Source organism: Scyliorhinus torazame, chromosome 16 (genome assembly GCF_047496885.1).
Source record: "Scyliorhinus torazame isolate Kashiwa2021f chromosome 16, sScyTor2.1, whole genome shotgun sequence".
Taxonomy (NCBI): Eukaryota; Metazoa; Chordata; class Chondrichthyes; order Carcharhiniformes; family Scyliorhinidae; genus Scyliorhinus; species Scyliorhinus torazame.
The window spans coordinates 198,647,370-198,666,516 of NC_092722.1; the positions used below are offsets into that span (position 1 = coordinate 198,647,370).

The 19,147-nt window shown below is 45.2% G+C and overlaps 1 protein-coding gene across 1 annotated transcript in view; it reads left to right on the forward strand.

The window, feature by feature from the left end:
- Window positions 1-16,121, forward strand: part of slka (STE20-like kinase a) — a 193,031-nt gene extending 176,910 nt beyond the window's left edge. Inside the window, 1 exon segment of the mRNA XM_072479761.1 lies at window positions 14,538-16,121. Coding sequence (XP_072335862.1) covers window positions 14,538-14,684 — 147 coding nt within the window. The 3' untranslated portion in view covers window positions 14,685-16,121.
- The last annotated feature ends 3,026 nt before the right edge of the window (window positions 16,122-19,147 follow it).

Sequence of the window (19,147 nt, forward strand, 5' to 3'; positions counted from 1 at the left end):
TGCTCCGCCATTTAATGAGATCATGGCTGATCTTTGTGGACTCAGCTTCACTTTCCGGCCCGTACACCATATCCCCGAATCCCTTTATTCTTTAGAAAGGTATCTATCTTTTTCTTAAAAACGTTTAAAGAAGGAGCCTCAACTGATTCACTGGGCAAGGAATTCCAGAGATTCACAACCCTTTGGGTGAAGAAGTTCCTCCTAAACTCGGTCCTAAATCTACTTCCCCGTATTTTGAGGCTATGCCCCCTAGTTCTGCTTTCACCCGCCAGTGGAAACAACCTGCCCGCATCTATCCTATCTATTCCCTTCATAATTTTATATGTTTCAATAAGATCCCCCCCGCAACCTTCTAAACTCCAATGAGTACAGTCCCAGTATACTCAACCTGTCGTCATAATCTAATCCCCTCAACTCTGGGATCAACCTAGTGAATTTCCTCTGCACTCCCTCCAGTGCCAATATGTCCTTTCTCAGGTAAGGAGACCAAAAGTGAACACAATACTCCAGATGTGGCCTCACCAACACCTTATACAATTGCAGCATAACCTCCCTAGTCTTGAACTCCATCCCTCTAGCAATGAAAGACAAAACTCGATTAGCCTTCTTAATCACCTGTTGCACCTGCACACCAACTTTTTGCGACTCGTGCACCAGCACACCCAGGTCCCTCTGCACAGCAGCATGTTTTAACATCTTACCGTTTAAATAATAATCCATTCTGCTGTTATTCCTCCCAAAATGGATAGCCTCACACTTGGCAACATTGAATTCCATCTGCCAGACCCTAGCCCATTCACCTAACCTATCCAAATCCTTCTGCAGACTTCCGGTATCCTCTGCACTTTTTGCTTTACCACTCATCTTAGTGTCGTCTGCAAACTTTGACACATTGCACTTGGTCCCCAACTCCAAATCATCTATGTAAATTGTGAACAACTGCGGTCCCAACACTGATCCTTGAGGGACCGCACTAGTTACAGGTTGCCAACCAGAGGAGCACCCATTTATCCCCACTCTCTGCTTTGTGTTAGTTAACCAATCCTCTACCCATGCTACCACTTTACCCTCAATGCCATGCATCTTTAGTTTATGCAGCAACCTTTTGTGTGGCACCTTGTCAAAAGCTTTCTGGAAATCCAGATATACCACATCCATTGCTTGTCAATGTTTAGTTAACTGAGGTAAGGAATGTTGGTGACCCCGAGTACCAGCTCCATTTTTAAACACGCCCAGATCAGATAAAACTCTGGTGAAATAAAGAGCTGAATTCCTTCCTTTTGGTCCCAATGAGCACCCTCCACCTTTACACAACCAGCACCTTTGTGCTCTTGTTTTCAACTCCTGGCATCCTGCTGATCTGTGAACTGAGTCATAGTCCCAATGTTTGCTGATCAGTGGCAGTGAATCAAGAATTGTATTGAAATGTAAACTCCTTGAATAGAGGAAGGATATTGTTAACTAGACAGAGTGCAGAAGAGATTTACCAGAATGCTTCCAGGACCTGATGGTCTGAGTTATAAGGAGAGGCTGGATAGGCTGGGACTTTTTTCCCTGGAGTGTCGGAGGCTTAGGGGTGATCTTATCGAGGTCTATAAAATAATGAGGAGCATCAATAAGGGAGATACTCAACATCTTTTCCCAAAGGTAGAGGAGTCTAGAACTAGAGGGCATAGTTTTAAGGAATCATAGAATTTACAGTGCAGAAGGAGGCCATTCGGCCCATCGAGTCTGCACCGGCTCTTGGAAAGATCACCCTACCCAAGGTCCACACCTCCACCCTATCCCCATAACCCAACCCAACACTAAGGGCAATTTTGGATGCTAAGGGCAATTTAGCATTGCCAATCCACCTAACCCGCACATCTTTGGACTGTGGGAGGAAACCGGAGCACCCGGAGTAAACCCACGCACACACGGGGAGGATGTGCAGACTCCGCACAGACAGTGACCCAAGCCGGAATCGAACCTGGGACCCTGGAGCTGTGAAGCATTTGTGCTATCCACAATGCTACCGTGCTGCCCGGAGAGAGATACAAAAGAGATAAGATAACCAGGGGGGAAATTTTTTCACACAGAGGGTGGTGAGCATCTGGAACAGGTTGCCAGAGGCAGTGATAGAGGCGGGTACAATTTTGTCCTTTAAAAAGCAGTTAGACAGTTACATGGGCAGGGTATGGGCCAATGCAGGCAAGTGGGACTAGCTTAGTGATAGAAACTGGGCGGCATGGACAAGCTGGGCCGAAGGCCTGTTTCCATGCTGTAAACATCTATGACTCTATGAGGGAACGATTTCATTAATCACCCTTAGTCTGTCCTATATTTAAAGCCAGGTTCAAGTTATGAAGAGGGGGTGTTATGACTGGCTATGTTGTCAATTCCGCATTTTTGCAGCTCTTCTTGTGACAGAATGTTTTGTGCTAAATAGGCCAGACTCCCAGATCGAGCTTGTCTGATTTAAAAGAATAAATTGGTGAACCAGTTTGGGCGATTGTGAGGGTGGGTCATTTTGCATAGTGACCACAGTTCTGAGGCTAAACCAATTTGGCAAAGACGCTGTTCAGGCAGGAAATAGCACGGGTCATTCGTGCGAGGGGTATATTGAGGATTTCCAGGGAATCATCCATCTATCCAGGTTGAAAAGAAAGCATTTCAAAACTCTTTCTGCATCGTTATTCCTCCACTCTCTTTTAATTTTTCTTTTGTTCTCCTGTTTTTCCTGAACAAACCTTTGGCAATCCCCAATGGGAATCCTCCTTTTTCAGAGCTTTTTAGTGGGCAGCAGATAAGAGTAGCTGAGGGATATCAGTCCGATCGGGCTGCTAGATTGAAATTAGCTCAGCTCCAGGTACAGATCTTTCTAGTGCCCTCTAGTTGCAGCTTGCTAACTCAAAAATGACCCATTTATTCCTCTCTCTGTTTCCTATCCATAACCAATCCACAATATAATCTTCCAGGGCACTTCACAGAGATGTTATCAAACAAACTTTGACACAGGGAGATGTTCGGAGAGTTGGGTTTTAAAAGGTGCCTAAAGGTGGGGGAGGGAGAGAGAACGAGAGATAGAAAGGAACAGGGTTAGGGAAGGGGTTTAGGGTCCGGGCAACTGAAGACACAGCTGCCGATGGCAGAAGTATTAAAATCTGGGATGCTCAAGAAGCAGGAATTAGAGGAGTGCCAAAATCTGGAGGATTGTTGGGTTGGAGAAGGTTACAGAGGTAAGGAGGCGAGGCCGTGGAGTGATTTAAAAACAGGAACAAAGATTTTTTAATTGAGTCGATGCTGGACTGGGATCCACTGTCGGGCACAAGGGTGATAGGTGAAGAGGACTTTGTGTGAGTTAGGATGCCGGCAGTAACATCTGGACAGCTCAAGTTTATGTAAAGTGGAAGGTGAAAGACAAGCCAGGAAAGAATTGGAATAATCGAGTCCTGATGGACAAAGTCATGGAAGAGGATTTCAGCAGCAAATGAGCAGAGTCAGAGAAGGGTGATGTTAAGGTGATAGAGATAGGGTAGTCTTGGTGATGACATGGATATGTGGTTGGAACCTTATCTCAAGCTCCAGTATGACATCCAGGTTTCTTCCGGGTGCTCCGGTTTCCTCCCACAAGTCCCGAAAACGTGCTGTTAGGTGATTTAGACATTCTGAATTCTCCCACTGTGTACCCAAACAGGTGCCAGAGTGTGGCGACTAGGGGCTTTTCACAGTAACTTCATGGCAGTGTTAATGTAAATCTACTGTTCAATGTGTATTCCCTTGTCTCCCTTGGCCCATACCCTGCCCATGTAACTTGAGGGTTAAAACTAATTTGGCAGGGGAATGGGAACCGGATTTGTAGCCCAGCAACTAAGGTAGCCGATATTCAGGACGCCAAAGCATGCAATGAGGCAGTGGGGAAGGTAACACTGACAAAGGAGAGTACTTGCGGGCACGGAGATGGGTTGAGGTGTGTATACTTCAACGCAAGAAGCATCAGGAATAAGGTGGGTGAACTTAAGGCATGGATCGGTACTTGGGACTACGATGTGGTGGCCATCACGGAAACTTGGATAGAAGAGGGGCAGAAATGGTTGTTGGAGGTCCCTGGTTATAGATGTTTCAATAAGATTAGGGAGGGTGGTAAAAGAGGTGGGGGGGTGGCATTGTTAATTAGAGATAGTATAACAGCTGCAGAAAGACAGTTCGAGGAGTATCACCCTAATGAGGTAGTATGGGTTGAAGTCAGAAATAGGAAAGGAGCAGTCACCTTGTTAGGAGTTTTCTATAGGCCCCCCAATAGTAGCAGAGATGTGGAGGAACAGATTGGGAAACAGATTTTGGAAAGGTGCAGAAGTCACAGGGTAGTAGTCATGGGTGACTTTAACTTCAAAAAATATTGAGTGGAAACTCTTTAGATCAAATAGTTTGGATGGGGTGGTGTTTGTGCAGTGTGTCCAGGAAGCTTTTCTAACACAGTATGTAGATTGTCCGACCAGAGGAGGGGCAATATTGGATTTAGTACTTGGTAATGAACCAGGGCAAGTGATAGATTTGTTAGTGGGGGGGCATTTTGGAGATAGTGACCACAATTCTGTGACTTTCACTTTAGTAATGGAGAGGGATAGGTGCGTGCAACAGGGCAAGGTTTACAATTGAGGGAAGGGTAAATACGATGTTGTCAGACAAGAATTGAAGTGCATAGGTTGGGAACATAGGCTGTCAGGGAAGGACACAAGTGAAATGTGGAACTTGTTCAAGGAACAGGTACTACGTGTCCTTGATATGTATGTCCCTGTCAGGCAGGGAAGAGATGGTCGAGTGAGGGAACCATGGTTGACAAGAGAGGTGAATGTCTTGTTGAGAGGAAAAAGGAGACTTATGTAAGGCTGAGGAAACAAGGTTCAGACGGCATTGGAGGGATACAAGATAGCCAGGAGGGAACTGAAGAAAGGGATTAGGAGAGCTAAGAGAGGGCATGAACAATCTTTGGCGGGTAGGATCAAGGAAAACCCCAAGGCCTTTTACACATATGTGAGAAATATGAGAATGACTAGAGCGAGGGTAGGTCCGATCAAGGACAGTAGCGGGAGATTGTGTATTGAGTCTGAAGAGATAGGAGAGGTCTTGAACGAGTACTTTTCTTCTGTATTTACAAATGAGAGGGGCGATATTGTTGGAGAGGACAGTGTGAAAGAGACTGGTAAGCTCGAGGAAATACTTGTTAGGAAGGAAGATGTGTTGGGCATTTTGAAAAACTTGAGGATAGACAAGTCCCCCGGGCCTGACGGGATATATCCAAGGATTCTATGGGAAGCAAGAGATGAAATTGCAGAGCCGTTGGCAATGATCTTTTCGTCCTCACTGTCTACAGGGGTGGTACCAGGGGATTGGAGAGTGGCGAATGTCGTGCCCCTGTTCAAAAAAGGGACTAGGGATAACCCTGGGAATTACAGGCCAGTTAGTCTTACTTCGGTGGCAAAGTAATGGAAAGGGTACTGAAGGATAGGATTTCTGAGCATCTGGAAAGACACTGCTTGATTAGGGATAGTCAGCACGGATTTGTGAGGGGTAGGGCTTGCCTTACAAATCTTATTGAATTCTTTGAGGAGGTGACCAAGCATGTGGATGAAGGTAAAGCAGTGGATGTAGTGTACATGGATTTTAGTAAGGCATTTGATAAGGTTCCCCTGGGTAGGCTTCTGCAGAAAGTAGGGAGGCATGGGATAGTGGGAAATTTGGTCAGTTGGATAACGAACTGGCAACCGATAGAAGTCAGAGAGTGGTGGTGGATGGCAAATATTCAGCCTGGATCCCAGTTACTAGTGGCGTACCGCAGGGATCAGTTCTGGGTCCTCTGCTGTTTGTGATTTTCATTAATGACTTGGATGAGGGAGTTGAAGGGTGGGTCGGTAAATTTGCAGACGATACGAAGATTGGTGGAGTTGTGGATAGTAAGGAGGGCTGTTGTCGGCTGCAAAGAGACATAGCTAGGATGCAGAGCTGGGCTGAGAAGTGGCAGATGGAGTTTAACCCTGAAAAGTGAGGTTGTCCATTTTGGAAGGACAAATATGAATGCGGAATACAGGGTTAACGGTAGAGTTCTTGGCAATGTGGAGGAGCAGAGAGATCTTGGGGTCTATGTTCATACATCTTTGAAAGTTGCCACTCAAGTGGATAGAGCTGTGAAGAAGGCCTATGGTGTGCTCGCGTTCATTAACAGAGGGATTGAATTTAAGAGCCGTGAGGTGATGATGCAGCTGTACAAAACTTTGGTAAGGCCACATTTGGAGTACTGTGTACAGTTCTGGTCGCCTCATTTTAGGAAGGATGTGAAAGCTTTGGAAAAGGTGCAAAGAAGATTTACCAGGATGTTGCCTGGAATGGAGAGTAGGTCTTACGAGGAAAGGTTGAGGGTGCTAGGCCTTTTCTCATTAGAACGGAGAAGGATGAGGGGCGACTTGATAGAGGTTTATAAGATGATCAGGGGAATAGATAGAGTAGACAGTCAGAGACTTTTTCCCCGGGTGGAACAAACCATTACAAGGGGACATAAATTTAAGGTGAAAGGTGGAAGATATAGGAGGGATATCAGAGGTAGGTTCTTTACCCAGAGAGTAGTGGGGGCATGGAATGCACTGCCTGTGGAAGTAGTTGAGTCGGAAACATTAGGGACCTTCAAGCAGCTATTGGATAGGTCCATGGATTACGGTAAAATGATATAGTGTAGATTTATTTGTTCTTAACGGCAGCACGGTAGCATTGTGGATAGCACAGTTGCTTCACAGCTCCAGGGTCCCAGGTTCGATTCTGGCTTGGGTCCTGTCTGTGCGGAGTCTGCACATCCTCCCCGTGTCTGCGTGGGTTTCCTCCGGGTGCTCCGGTTTCCTCCCACAGTCGAAAGATGTGCAGGTTAGGTGAATTGGCCATGATAAATTGCCCTTAGTGTCCAAAATTGCCCTTGGTGTTGGGTGGAGGTGTTGAGTTTGCGTAGGGTGCTCTTTCCAAGAGCCAGTGCAGACTCGGGGCCGAATGGCCTCCTTCAGCACTGTAAATTCAATGATAATCTATGATTAATCTAGGACAAAGATTCGGCACAACATCGTGGGCCGAAGGGCCTGTTCTGTGCTGTATTTTCTATGTCTTGTCAGTCCTCCCAAAATGCATCTCCTCACACTTTTCAGCGTTAAATTCCATCTGCTCATCTGTCCAGCCCGTCTATATCGTCCTGTATCTAAGGCTTTCATCCCCACTATTTACCACACCACCAATTTTCGTGTCACCTGCAAACTTACTGATCATACCCCCACATTCCCATCTAGATCATTAATGTACAGTACAAACAGCAAGGGACCCAGCACCACTGGACACAGGCTTCCAGTCACAAAAACAACCTCCCACCATTACCATAAGACCATAGGAACGGAAGTAAGGCCATTCGGCCCATCGAGTCCACTCCACCGTTCAATCATGGCTGATTTCAACTCCATTTACCCGCTCTCTCTCCATAGCCCTTAATTCCTCGAGAAATCAAGAATTTATCAACTTCTGTCTGAAAGACACTCAACGTCCCGGCCTCCACCGTCCTCTGTGGCAATGAATTCCACAGACCCACCACTCTCTGGCTGAAGACATTTCTCCTCATCTCTGTTCTAAAGTGACTCCCTTTTATTCTAAGGCTGTGCCCCTAGTCTCCCCTGCTAATGGAAACAACTTCCCTACATCCCCCCTATCTAAGCCATTCATTATCTTGTAAGTTTCTATTAGATCTCCCCTCAACCTCCTAAACTCCAATGAATATAATCCTAGGATCCTCAGATGTTCATCGTATGTTAGGCCTACCATTCCTGGGATCATCCGTGTGAATCTCCGCTGGACCCGCTCCAGTGCCAGTATGTCCTTCCTGAGGTGTGGGGCCCAAAATTGCTCACAGTATTCTAATTGGGGCCTAACTAGTGCTTTATAAAGCTTCAAAAGTACATCTCTGCTTTTATATTCCAAGCCTCTTGAGATAAATGACAACATTGCATTTGCTTTCTTAATTACGGACTCAACCTGCAAGTTTATCTTTAGAGAATCCTGGACTAGGACTCCCAAGTCCCTTTGCACTTCAGCATTATGAATTTTGTCACCGTTTAGAAAATAGTCCATGCCTCTATTCTTTTTTCCAAAGTGCAAGACCTCGCACTTGCCCACTTTGAATTTCATCAGCCATTTCTTGGACCACTCTCCTCAACTGTCTAAATCTTTCTGCAGCCTCCCCACCTCCTCCATACTACCTGCCCCTCCACCTATCTTTGTATCATCGGCAAACTTAGCCAGAATGCCCCCAGTCCCGTTATCTAGATCGTTAATATATAAAGAGAACAGCTGTGGCCCCAACACTGAACCCTGCGGGACACCACTCGTCACCGGTTGCCATTCCAAAAAAGAACCTTTGATCCCAACTCTCTGCCTTCTGCCTGACAGCCAATCGTCAATCCATGTTAGTACCTTGCCTCGAATACCATGGGCCCTTATTTTACTCAGCAGTCTCCCGTGAGGCACCTTATCAAAGGCTTTTGGAAGTCAAGATAGATAACATCAATTGGCTCTCCTTGGTCTAACCTATTTGTTATCTCTTCAAAGAACTCTAACAGGTTTGTCAGGCACGACCTCCCCTAACTAAATCATGCTGACTTGTCCTAATCTGACCCTGCACTTCCAAGAATTTAGAAATCTCATCCTTAACAATGGATTCTAGAATCTTGCCAACAACCGAGGTTAGGCTAATTGGCCTATAATTTTCCATCTTTTTCCTTGTTCCCTTCTTGAATAGGGGGGTTACAACAGCGATTTTCCAATCCTCTGGGACTTTCCCTGACTCCAGTGACTTTTGAAAGATCATAACTAACGCCTCCACTATTTCTTCAGCTATCTCCTTTAGAACTCTAGGATGTAGCCCATCTGGGCCCGGAGATTTATCAATTTTTAGACCTCTTAGTTTCTCTAGCACTTTCTCCTTTGTGATGGCTACCATATTCAACTCTGCCCCCTGACTCTCCGGAATTGTTGGGATATTTCTCATGTCTTCTACTGTGAAGACTGACCCAAAGTACTTATTTAGTTCCTCGGCTATTTCCTTGTCTCCCATCACAAAATTACCAGCGTCATTTTGGAGCGGCCCAATGTCTACTTTTGCCTCCCGTTTGTTTTTAATGTATTTAAAGAAACTTTTACTATTATTCCTAATGTTACTGGCTAGCCTACCGTCATATTTGATCCTCTCTTTCCTTATTTCTCTCTTTGTTATCCTCTGTTTGTTTTTGTAGCCTTCCCCAATTTTCTGACTTCCCACTACTCTTTGCCACATTATAGGCTTTCTCTTTTGCTTTGATGCATTCCCTAACTTCCTTTGTCAGCCATGGCTGCCTAATCCCCCCTCTGATAACCTTTCTTTTCTTTGGGATGAACCTCTGTACTGTGTCCTCAATTACTCCCAGAAACTCCTGCCATTGCTATTCTACTGTCTTTCCCACTAGGCTCTGCTCCCAGTCGATTTTCGTCAGTTCCTCCCTCATGCCCCTGTAGTTACCTTTATTTAACTGTAACACCTTTACATCTGATTCTACCTTCTTTCTTTCAAATTGCAGACTGAATTCTACCATATTATGATCACTGCCTCCTAAGATACTTCCCCTTACTTTAAGATCTTTTATCAAGTCTGGCTCATTACATAACGCTAAGTCCAGAATGGCCTGTTCCCTCGTGGGTTCCATCACAAGCTGTCCAAAAAGCCCTCCTGTAAACATTCAATGAATTCCCTTTCTTTGGGTCCACTGGCAAAATTATTTACCCAGTCCACCTGCATATTGAAGTCCCCCATGATCACTGTGACCTTGCCTTCCCGTACCAGCCTCCCCGAACAGGCGCCGGAATGTGGCGACTAGGGGCTTTTCACAGTAACTTCATTGAAGCCTACTCGTGACAATAAGCGATTTTCATTTCATTTTTCATTTCTGACATGCCCTTTCTATTTTGTGGTGCATTTTGTGCCCCTGGTCCTGACCACTGTTAGGAGGCCTGTACATAACTCCCATTATGTTTTTTTTTGCCTTTGTGGTTCCTCAACTCTACCCACACAGACTCCACATCATCTGACCTTATGTCCTTTAGTGCTATTGATTTAATTTAATTCCTAATTAACAAGGCAACCCCGCCCCCTCTGCCCACCTCTCTGTCTTTTCGATAGGTTGTGAATCCCTCGATGTTAAAATGCCAGTCCTGAACCCCCTGCAACCACGTCTCTGTGATGCCTACCACATCAGACCTGCCAGTCACAATCTGGGCCACAAGCTCATCTACCTTGTTCCGTACACTGCGCGCATTTAAATATAGCACCTTTAATTCTCTATTGACCGTCCCTTTTTGTTTTCTTAGTGTGGTGGACCTTGTTTTACTGAGCCTTTCCATACACTGTGTCATATTTTGTGAGATGGGGACTATCGTAACCTCTCCTGAGTTCTGTCTTTTCGTGCTTTTTTGTATTCCTAAGCAGCTACGCTTCCCACTGATTACTTCACCTCTTGGTTCCCTGACTTTCCCTTCCCCCCCCCCATCTCTAGTTTAAAGTCCTATTGACCACCCTATTTACTCTTTTCGCCAGAACACTGGTCCCAGCTCAGTTCAGGTGGAGACCATCCCAACGGTATAGGTCCCCCCGTCCCAAAACTGATGCCAGTGTCCCATGAAAAGGAACCCCTCTTTTCCACATCACTCTTTCAGCCACGTGTTAACTTCCCTTATTCTTGCCTCCCTATTGCACGTGGCTCGGGCAGTAATCCGGAGATTATGACCCTTGAGGACCTGTTTTTTAATTTGAATCCTAGCTCTTTGTAATCTCTAAACAGGTCAACTTTCCTAGACTTGCCTATGTTGTTGGTACCGACATGGACCACAACAACTGGATCCTCCCCCTCCCTCTCCAGTATCCTTTCAAGCCGGTCAGAGATGTCCTGCACCCTAGCACCGGGCAGGCAACATACCATGCGGGACTCTTTATCCTGCTCACAAAGGATACTATCTATCCCCCTGATAATAGAATCCCCTACAACTACAACTTGCCTATTTACTCCCTCCCCTTGAATTACTCTCTGCCTCGTGCTACTAAGCCAATTTTGGATCCAATTTTCCGAATTGCCCTGGATCCCATAGGTTCGTATCTTATTGATCAGTCTCCCATGCAGGACTTTGTCAAAAGCCTTACTTTTAAACCCGCTAAAACTGCTAACACCTCCTCCCTCTCAATGCTAATCTGTTCAGTGGGCAGCATGGTGGATCAGTGGTTAGCACTGCTGCCTCACAGCGGCGAGGACCTGGGTTCGGTTCCGGCCCCGAGTCACACTGTCTGTGTGGAGTTTGCACATTCTCTCCATGTCTGCGTGGGTCTCACCCCACAATCTAAAGATGTCTAGGAATTCCCACATACTGCAGGCCGAGCAAAACACGAGCAGCTCCACAGTCATACTTTTAGTTCAAAGACAATTTAAATTTATTCCAAGTAGCAAATTATTTAAATAGTTTTTTTTTAAAAGCTAGAACTCTTAGTTTTCCTTCAGATAGCTTTAAATTGGCAAAAAACAACTTGCCCATGAATTACCAATCAGCTCACTCCCTTGTAGCTTCTAACTGCTGCAGCAGAGCAAGACCACTTTCTGAAGATGAAAAAGGTAAAGAGCAAAAAAGCACCACCTTCCCCTCTGCACCGAATTCCCACTTTGCCCCAAATTCCCAAATACACTCACTCACTGTGGCTGTCTCACTCAGGATGTGCTCTGCCCCAGCTGGTCTTGCGATATTACTGATCCACGACCCTAAGTTTTGGAATGTCCTCGCCACTGTTCTCGCCTACTCCCCTGTACTTCATTTTCCTCCTTTATAACGCTGCCTAAAACCACCCTCTTTGACCAATCCGGGTCACTGATTGAACATCTCCTTGCGTAGCTTGCTGTCAGATTTTACTTTGTAATATCTCTGTGACGCACTTTAGGACATTCCATTACCCTAAAGGTGTTAAATAAATATCAGGGGCGTCATTCTCCGACCCCCCGCCAGGTCGGAGAATGGCCGTTGGCCGCCGTGAATCCCGCCCCCGCCGAAGTCTCCGGTACCGGAGATTGGGCGGGGGCGGGAATCGGGCCACGCTGGTTGGCGGGACCCCCCTCTCAATTCTCCGGCACGGATGGGCCGAAGTCCCGCCCAGAAATTGCCTGTCCCACCGGCGTAAATCAAAGCTGGTATTTACCGGCGGGACCAGGCGGCGTGGGCGGGCTCCGGGGTCCTGGGGGGGGGCGTGGGGCGATCTGACCCCGGGGGGTGCCCCCACGGTGGCCTGGCCCGCGATCGGGGCCCACCAATCCGCGGGCGGGCCTGTGCCGTGGGGGCACTCTTTCCCTTCCGCCTCCGCCACGGCCTCCACCATGGCGGAGGCGGAAGAGACTCTCCCCACTGCGCATGCGCGGGAAACTGTCAGCGGCCGCTGACGCTCCCGCGCATGCACCGCATTTCCGCGCCAGCTGGCGGGGCAACAAACGCCATTTCCGCCAGCTGGCGGGGCGGAAACCCCTCCGGCGTCGGCCTAGCCCCTCAATGTTGGGGCTCGGCCCCCAAAGATGCGGAGCATTCCGCACCTTTGGGCCGGCGTGATGCCCGTCTGATTGCTGCCGTTTTTGGCGCCAGTCAGCGGACATCGCGCCGTTGGGGGAAAATTTCGCCCCAGTTGTTTTGTTGCTTAGCTGTCACAAAGTATATGGCTGAAGAAGAAAAAAGTACTGAAAGAGGCAAATAATTTAACTGAGATCTCTTGGAATGCACAGCTGGTTCAGACTGAACTCATTTTCTGTTTTCTTCCAATGTGTTTGAGTGTAACCTTTTGTACCTGAGCTGTATCACTGCTTGCTGTATCATTAACTGTATCACTGCTTGCTGTATCGTTAACTGTATCACTGCTTGCTGCATCATTAACTGTATCACTGCTTGCTGTATCATTAACTGTATCACTGCTTGCTGCATCATTAACTGTATCACTGCTTGCTGTATCATTAACTGTATCACTGCTTGCTGCATCATTAACTGTATCACTGCTTGCTGCATCATTAACTATCACTGCTTGCTGTATCATTAACTGTATCACTGCTTGCTGCATCATTAACTGTATCACTGCTTGCTGCATCATTAACCATCACTGCTTGCTGTATCATTAACTGTATCACTGCTTGCTGTATCGTTAACAGTATCACTGCTTGCTGTATCATTAACTATCACTGCTTGCTGCATCATTAACTGTATCACTGCTTGCTGCATCATTAACTATCACTGCTTTCTGCATCATTAACTGTATCACTGCTTGCTGCATCAGAAACTGTATCACTGCTTGCTGCATCATTAACTGTATCACTGCTTGCTGTATCGTTAACTATCACTGCTTGCTGCATCATTAACTGTATCACTGCTTGCTGCATCATTAACTGTATCACTGCTTGCTGCATCATTAACTGTATCACTGCTTGCTGTATCATTAACTGTATCACTGCTTGCTGCATCATTAACTATCACTGCTTGCTGCATCATTAACTGTATCACTGCTTGCTGCATCATTAACTGTATCACTGCTTGCTGCATCATTAACTGTATCACTGCTTGCTGTATCATTAACTATCACGGCTTGCTGCATCATTAACTGTATCACTGCTTGCTGTATCATTAACTATCACGGCTTGCTGCATCATTAACTGTATCACTGCTTGCTGCATCATTAACTATCACTGCTTGCTGTATCATTAACTGTATCACTGCTTGCTGTATCGTTAACTATCACTGCTTGCTGTATCATTAACTGTATCACTGCTTGCTGTATCATTAACTGTATCACTGCTTGCTGCATCATTAACTGTATCACTGCTTGCTGTATCATTAACTGTATCACTGCTTGCTGTATCATTAACTGTATCACTGCTTGCTGTATCATTAACTGTATCACTGCTTACTGCATCATTAACTGTATCACTGCTTGCTGCATCATTAACTATCACTGCTTGCTGCATCATTAACTGTATCACTGCTTGCTGTATCATTAACTGTATCACTGCTTGCTGCATCATTAACTATCACTGCTTGCTGTATCATTAACTGTATCACTGCTTGCTGTATCATTAACTGTATCACTGCTTGCTGCATCATTAACTGTATCACTGCTTGCTGCATCATTAACTGTATCACTGCTTGCTGTATCATTAACTGTATCACTGCTTGCTGCATCATTAACTATCACTGCTTGCTGTATCATTAACTGTATCACTGCTTGCTGCATCATTAACTGTATCACTGCTTGCTGCATCATTAACTATCACTGCTTGCTGCATCATTAACTATCACTGCTTGCTGCATCATTAACTGTATCACTGCTTGCTGCATCATTAACTGTATCACTGCTTGCTGCATCATTAACTATCACTGCTTGCTGCTCATTAACTGTATCACTGCTTGCTGTATAATTAACTGTTTGTCTCAATCCATTTCAGGCTTTAGAGGAAGAATTTGCTCGCAAACTGCAGGAGCAAGAAGTCTTTTTCAAGATGAGCGGGGAATCTGAATGCTTCAACCCATCAGCGCAGAGCCGCATTTCCAAGTTCTACCCTGTCCCGAGCCTACACTCCACCGGATCCTAACTGTGGGGCTGGCTCCCAGGCGCTTCTCTTACTTTTTCGGTATAACATACTTATAGTAATGCTGATCCAGAAACCTGCAGCAAGGACTGTCTGTTGCTCCTTTACCACCTCTGAGTTTGAAGACAATCAGCGTGTGGCTGTGTGGATTGAACTTTTTCTGACCTTCTGGGACTAGTCGTATCGGGAGGACTTGGATAAGTTGCATGACTTGATTTCCTTGTGATCCAATGAGAAACAGAAACTGGGAGCAGTGTGTTTATATCACTAACGGCACCATTTTAATCATTTATACTCTTGTTTTATCTATTTCTGGTCTGATCGTCTTTTGGTTGGACAACAGGGGAATATCTTGCGTTTCCTGCAGTGGATCACAGCGGCTCTGCAGAGAGATATGCTGCAGCCAGAGCATGTTCTAGTGAGGTGGTGACAATTGTCTGATGGGCCTGGGGGTGGAATAATGCTGTATGTCTGAGGGCTTCCATTGCAATTAGCAGGTTTCAGTAGTCATTGCAGATCCCTGGTTTAGCACAGGGCTAAATCGCTGTCTTTGGAAGCAGATCAAGGCAGGCCAGTAGCACGGTTCAATTCCCATACCAGCCTCCCCGAACAGGTGCCGGAATGTGGCGACTAGGGGCTTTTCACAGTAACTTCATTTGAAGCCTACTTGTGACAAAAAGCGATTTACATTTCATTTCATTTCATTCCTGTATTATTTTGAGCGATCTAATAGTTTATGTATCAGTTAAACCTGTAATAACTGTTTTCAAAATTGATTATTTGCGCCCCAATATTTACTCCAGCCATTTCTTTACGAGAAATTAGAATTGAGTGGCAGCAGAACACCTGCAGGACAAGTAGGTTATATTTCAACACTAACTAATGTGGGCAGTTCAAATTCAGTCCTGTCACCTCTTGGATTGGTCACAAGTCCTTTCAGATTGGTGGTATGAAAAGGTTTTGCAGAGACTCACTGTGAGAATTCTCAACCTCCTTGTTTCTGCGATGAAGGTGATCGGTAGGGACATCCCGGCCTTTCACAAAAACAAAATGCCGTGGATGCTGGAAATCTGAAATAAAAACCAAAACCCATTGACCGCAGGTCAGGCAGCGGTGTGGAGAGAGAAACAGAATTCATATTTCAGATCTGCCACCTCATCAGCTAATGAAGGTTCCTGACCGGAAACATTACCTCTTGTTTCTCTCTCTTCACAGATACCTTCACAGTTTTTTTGTGTTGCCCTCTTGCTGTTTTATTTCAGACATTTTGTAAGAAAGGACACACGTCCTGATGATTTAGGAGCCTTAAAACATGTAACCTGTGCTGTGACTTTTGACTGTTATTGAGGACAAGAATCCCGTTGTATTTTGTGTCCTCATTAAGCTAAATCAGGTCTCAGGAACAATAAAGCTACAATACCACAGCACTCTGTTACGACACCCCGGGCTAGTGTGCGGTCAATTCCAGCCAGAGCCACAACACAAGTGAATTTACCAATAATTCTCAGAAAAATACCCAAGGTCTTTGCCCTTTGCTGCTTACTAATTATAGTGACCAGGTTTGTAAATGTAAACACAATTACTGTTTATGTAGAACAAGAACTATAATGAAATATGCAACAAATACAACTGGTTAAGTATTATCTAATTTCCAATTCCCCACTTTAACTTGCCCCCCACCCTCTATATACACACACATACACACACCAGATAGACAAACACCGAGGGGGGAGGGGGCTGAAAATCATAAATAAAAGGGGAAAAGAGTCTTTGTTCCAGATGGTTGTTTCCAGTACCTCACTCCTCTTCACATTTTGCTTTCAGTTCGAGGGTTTTTACCATAGATTCATTCAGGTCTCTAGTTTCAGAAATACTGACCCCTCATTTTCCTAAATAACCTTCCCAGTATTTCCCTAAATATCCGACCTAGCATTTCCTAACTAACCGTCACTGCATGTCCTAAATAACCAACACTACGTTCCCCTAAATAACCGTCACCGCATTTCCTAACTAACCGTCACCGCATTTCCTAAATAACCGTCACCGCATTTCCTAAATAACCGTCACCACATTTCCTAAATAACCGTCACCGCATTTCCTAAATAACCATCCCAGCATTTCCTAAATAACCGTCACCGCATTTCCTAACTAACCGTCACCGCATTTCCTAACTAACCGTCACCGCATTTCCTAAATAACCGTCACCGCATTTCCTAACTAACTGTCACCGCATTTCCTAACTAACTGTCACCGCATTTCCTAACTAACCGTCACCGCATTTCCTAAATAACCATCACCGCATTTCCTAAATAACCATCACCGCATTTCCTAACTAACCGTCACTGCATTTCTTAACTAACCGTCACTAAATTTCCCTAAATAACCATCCCAGCATTTCCTAAATAACTGTCACTATGTTTCCTAACTAACCGTCACCGGATTTTCGAAATAACTGTCACCGCATTTCCTAAATAACCGTCACCGCATTTCCTAAATGACCCGTCACAGCATTTCCTAACTAACCGTCACCGCATTTCCTAAACCATCCCAGCATTTCCTAAATAACCGTCACCGCATTTCCTAAATGACCCGTCACCGCATTTCCTAACTAACCGTCACCGCATTTCCTAACTAACCGTCACCGCATTTCCTAACTAACCGTCACCGCATTTCCTAAATAACTATCACCGCATTTCCTAACTAACCGTCACCGCATTTCCTAACTAACCGTCACCGCATTTCCTAAATAACCATCACCGCATTTCCTAACTAACCGTCACTGCATTTCTTAACTAACCGTCACTAAATTTCCCTAAATAACCATCCCAGCATTTCCTAAATAACTGTCACTATGTTTCCTAACTAACCGTCACCGGATTTTCGAAATAACCGTCACCGCATTTCCTAAATGACCCGTCACAGCATTTCCTAACTAACCGTCACCGCATTTCCTAAACCATCACTACATTTCCTAACTAACCGTCACCGCATTTCCTAAACCATCACTACATTTCCTAAATAACCGTCACTACATTTCCTAACTAACCGTCACCGCATTTCCTAAACCATCACTACATTTCCTAAATAACCGTCACTACATTTCCTAAATAACCGTCCCGCATTTCCTGAATAACCGTCACTACATTCCCCTAAATAACCATCAGTCCGTCTCTAAGTGATTGTGTGAAGTGCTTTGAAACATGTCAGAGAGATGAGATGCACATCAACTATGTTCAGTTCAGTTCTCCCACACTCGGTAAAATGCTACTCTTTATCTCGAGTAAATCACCTGAGGAGTTTTGTGGTCAGGTGTGAAATCACATGAAGCCCAATGATTTTGAATCAGGATTCTGTCATTTTTAAATGCCAGTTTCAGTAAATGACTCTGGGTTGCTTAAAAATGACTGGGCCTGTACGTGGTTCACGGTCTAACGCCTGAGACTGTGCATCGCAGAAGGAAGTAACTATTAATCTGCTAACCAACACAAACTGTATATCTAGATTATTTTAATGGAGGATATTTTATTCTATCTGAAGTATTTCTGCTCATGGTTTGGGCCCGCCTTGTATTCCTCCCCACCCCCACCCTAACACCCTAGTAAAGGTGGGGTCTCTCAGATTGAATTTGCTGAAGAGAAGATAATGTGAAATTGGTGAGTTTAAATCTCTACACTTGCATGTTAATTTTGTGTGATTTATTTGGGATTGTTTGGTGTTCTATCCTGTAGAGGCGATCACACATAAAGGTAGCTGGTCTTTGAGGTGTTCAGATGGTACAGAAATCAATATATAAACCAGCATCTGGGACACAAGGGCCAGAGCCTGGCACCTCTTTCAGAATTGTCTGATAAAGCTTTCAAAATCTGTCCTCGCACTCAATTGACACTTTGAGGAATTGCAGTCCCGACGTAGTTAGACACATTTATGGCCATATATCTATACTAATGATCTTGCACCGTCTGCTAATGCATGCACTCATTTTGCTGAATAATCTGCTGCAATGTTTTTGGGAAGGGGCAGCAGGTTTAGAGGGGATGTGAGGAAAAACCTTTTCACCCAGAGGGTGGTGGGAGTCTGGCACTCACTGCCTGAAAGGGGTGGAGGCAGAGACCCTCAGAACATTTTAGAAGCATTTAGATGTGTGCCTGCGATCCCAGGGCAGACAAGGCCATGGGCCAAGAGCTGGGAAATTGGATTAGAATAGTTATTTGGTTGTTTTTGACCGCGAGGACGCGATGGGCCGCAGGGTGCTGTCGACCTCTGACAGCAGTGCACCACCAATCAGTCGAAGTTCACAATTAGTGGGAACTTGATGCACAACCCATTGATCGGTGTGTTTATTCCAAAAACTGGGGTTGATATTTGACAAAAAGTCTTCAATTCCTTTTCTATGTTTAATTTCTAAATTTTAGTTTAATAAATTCACTAATTTGATTCATGGGATTATCAGTGTCCTGGCAAGGTCA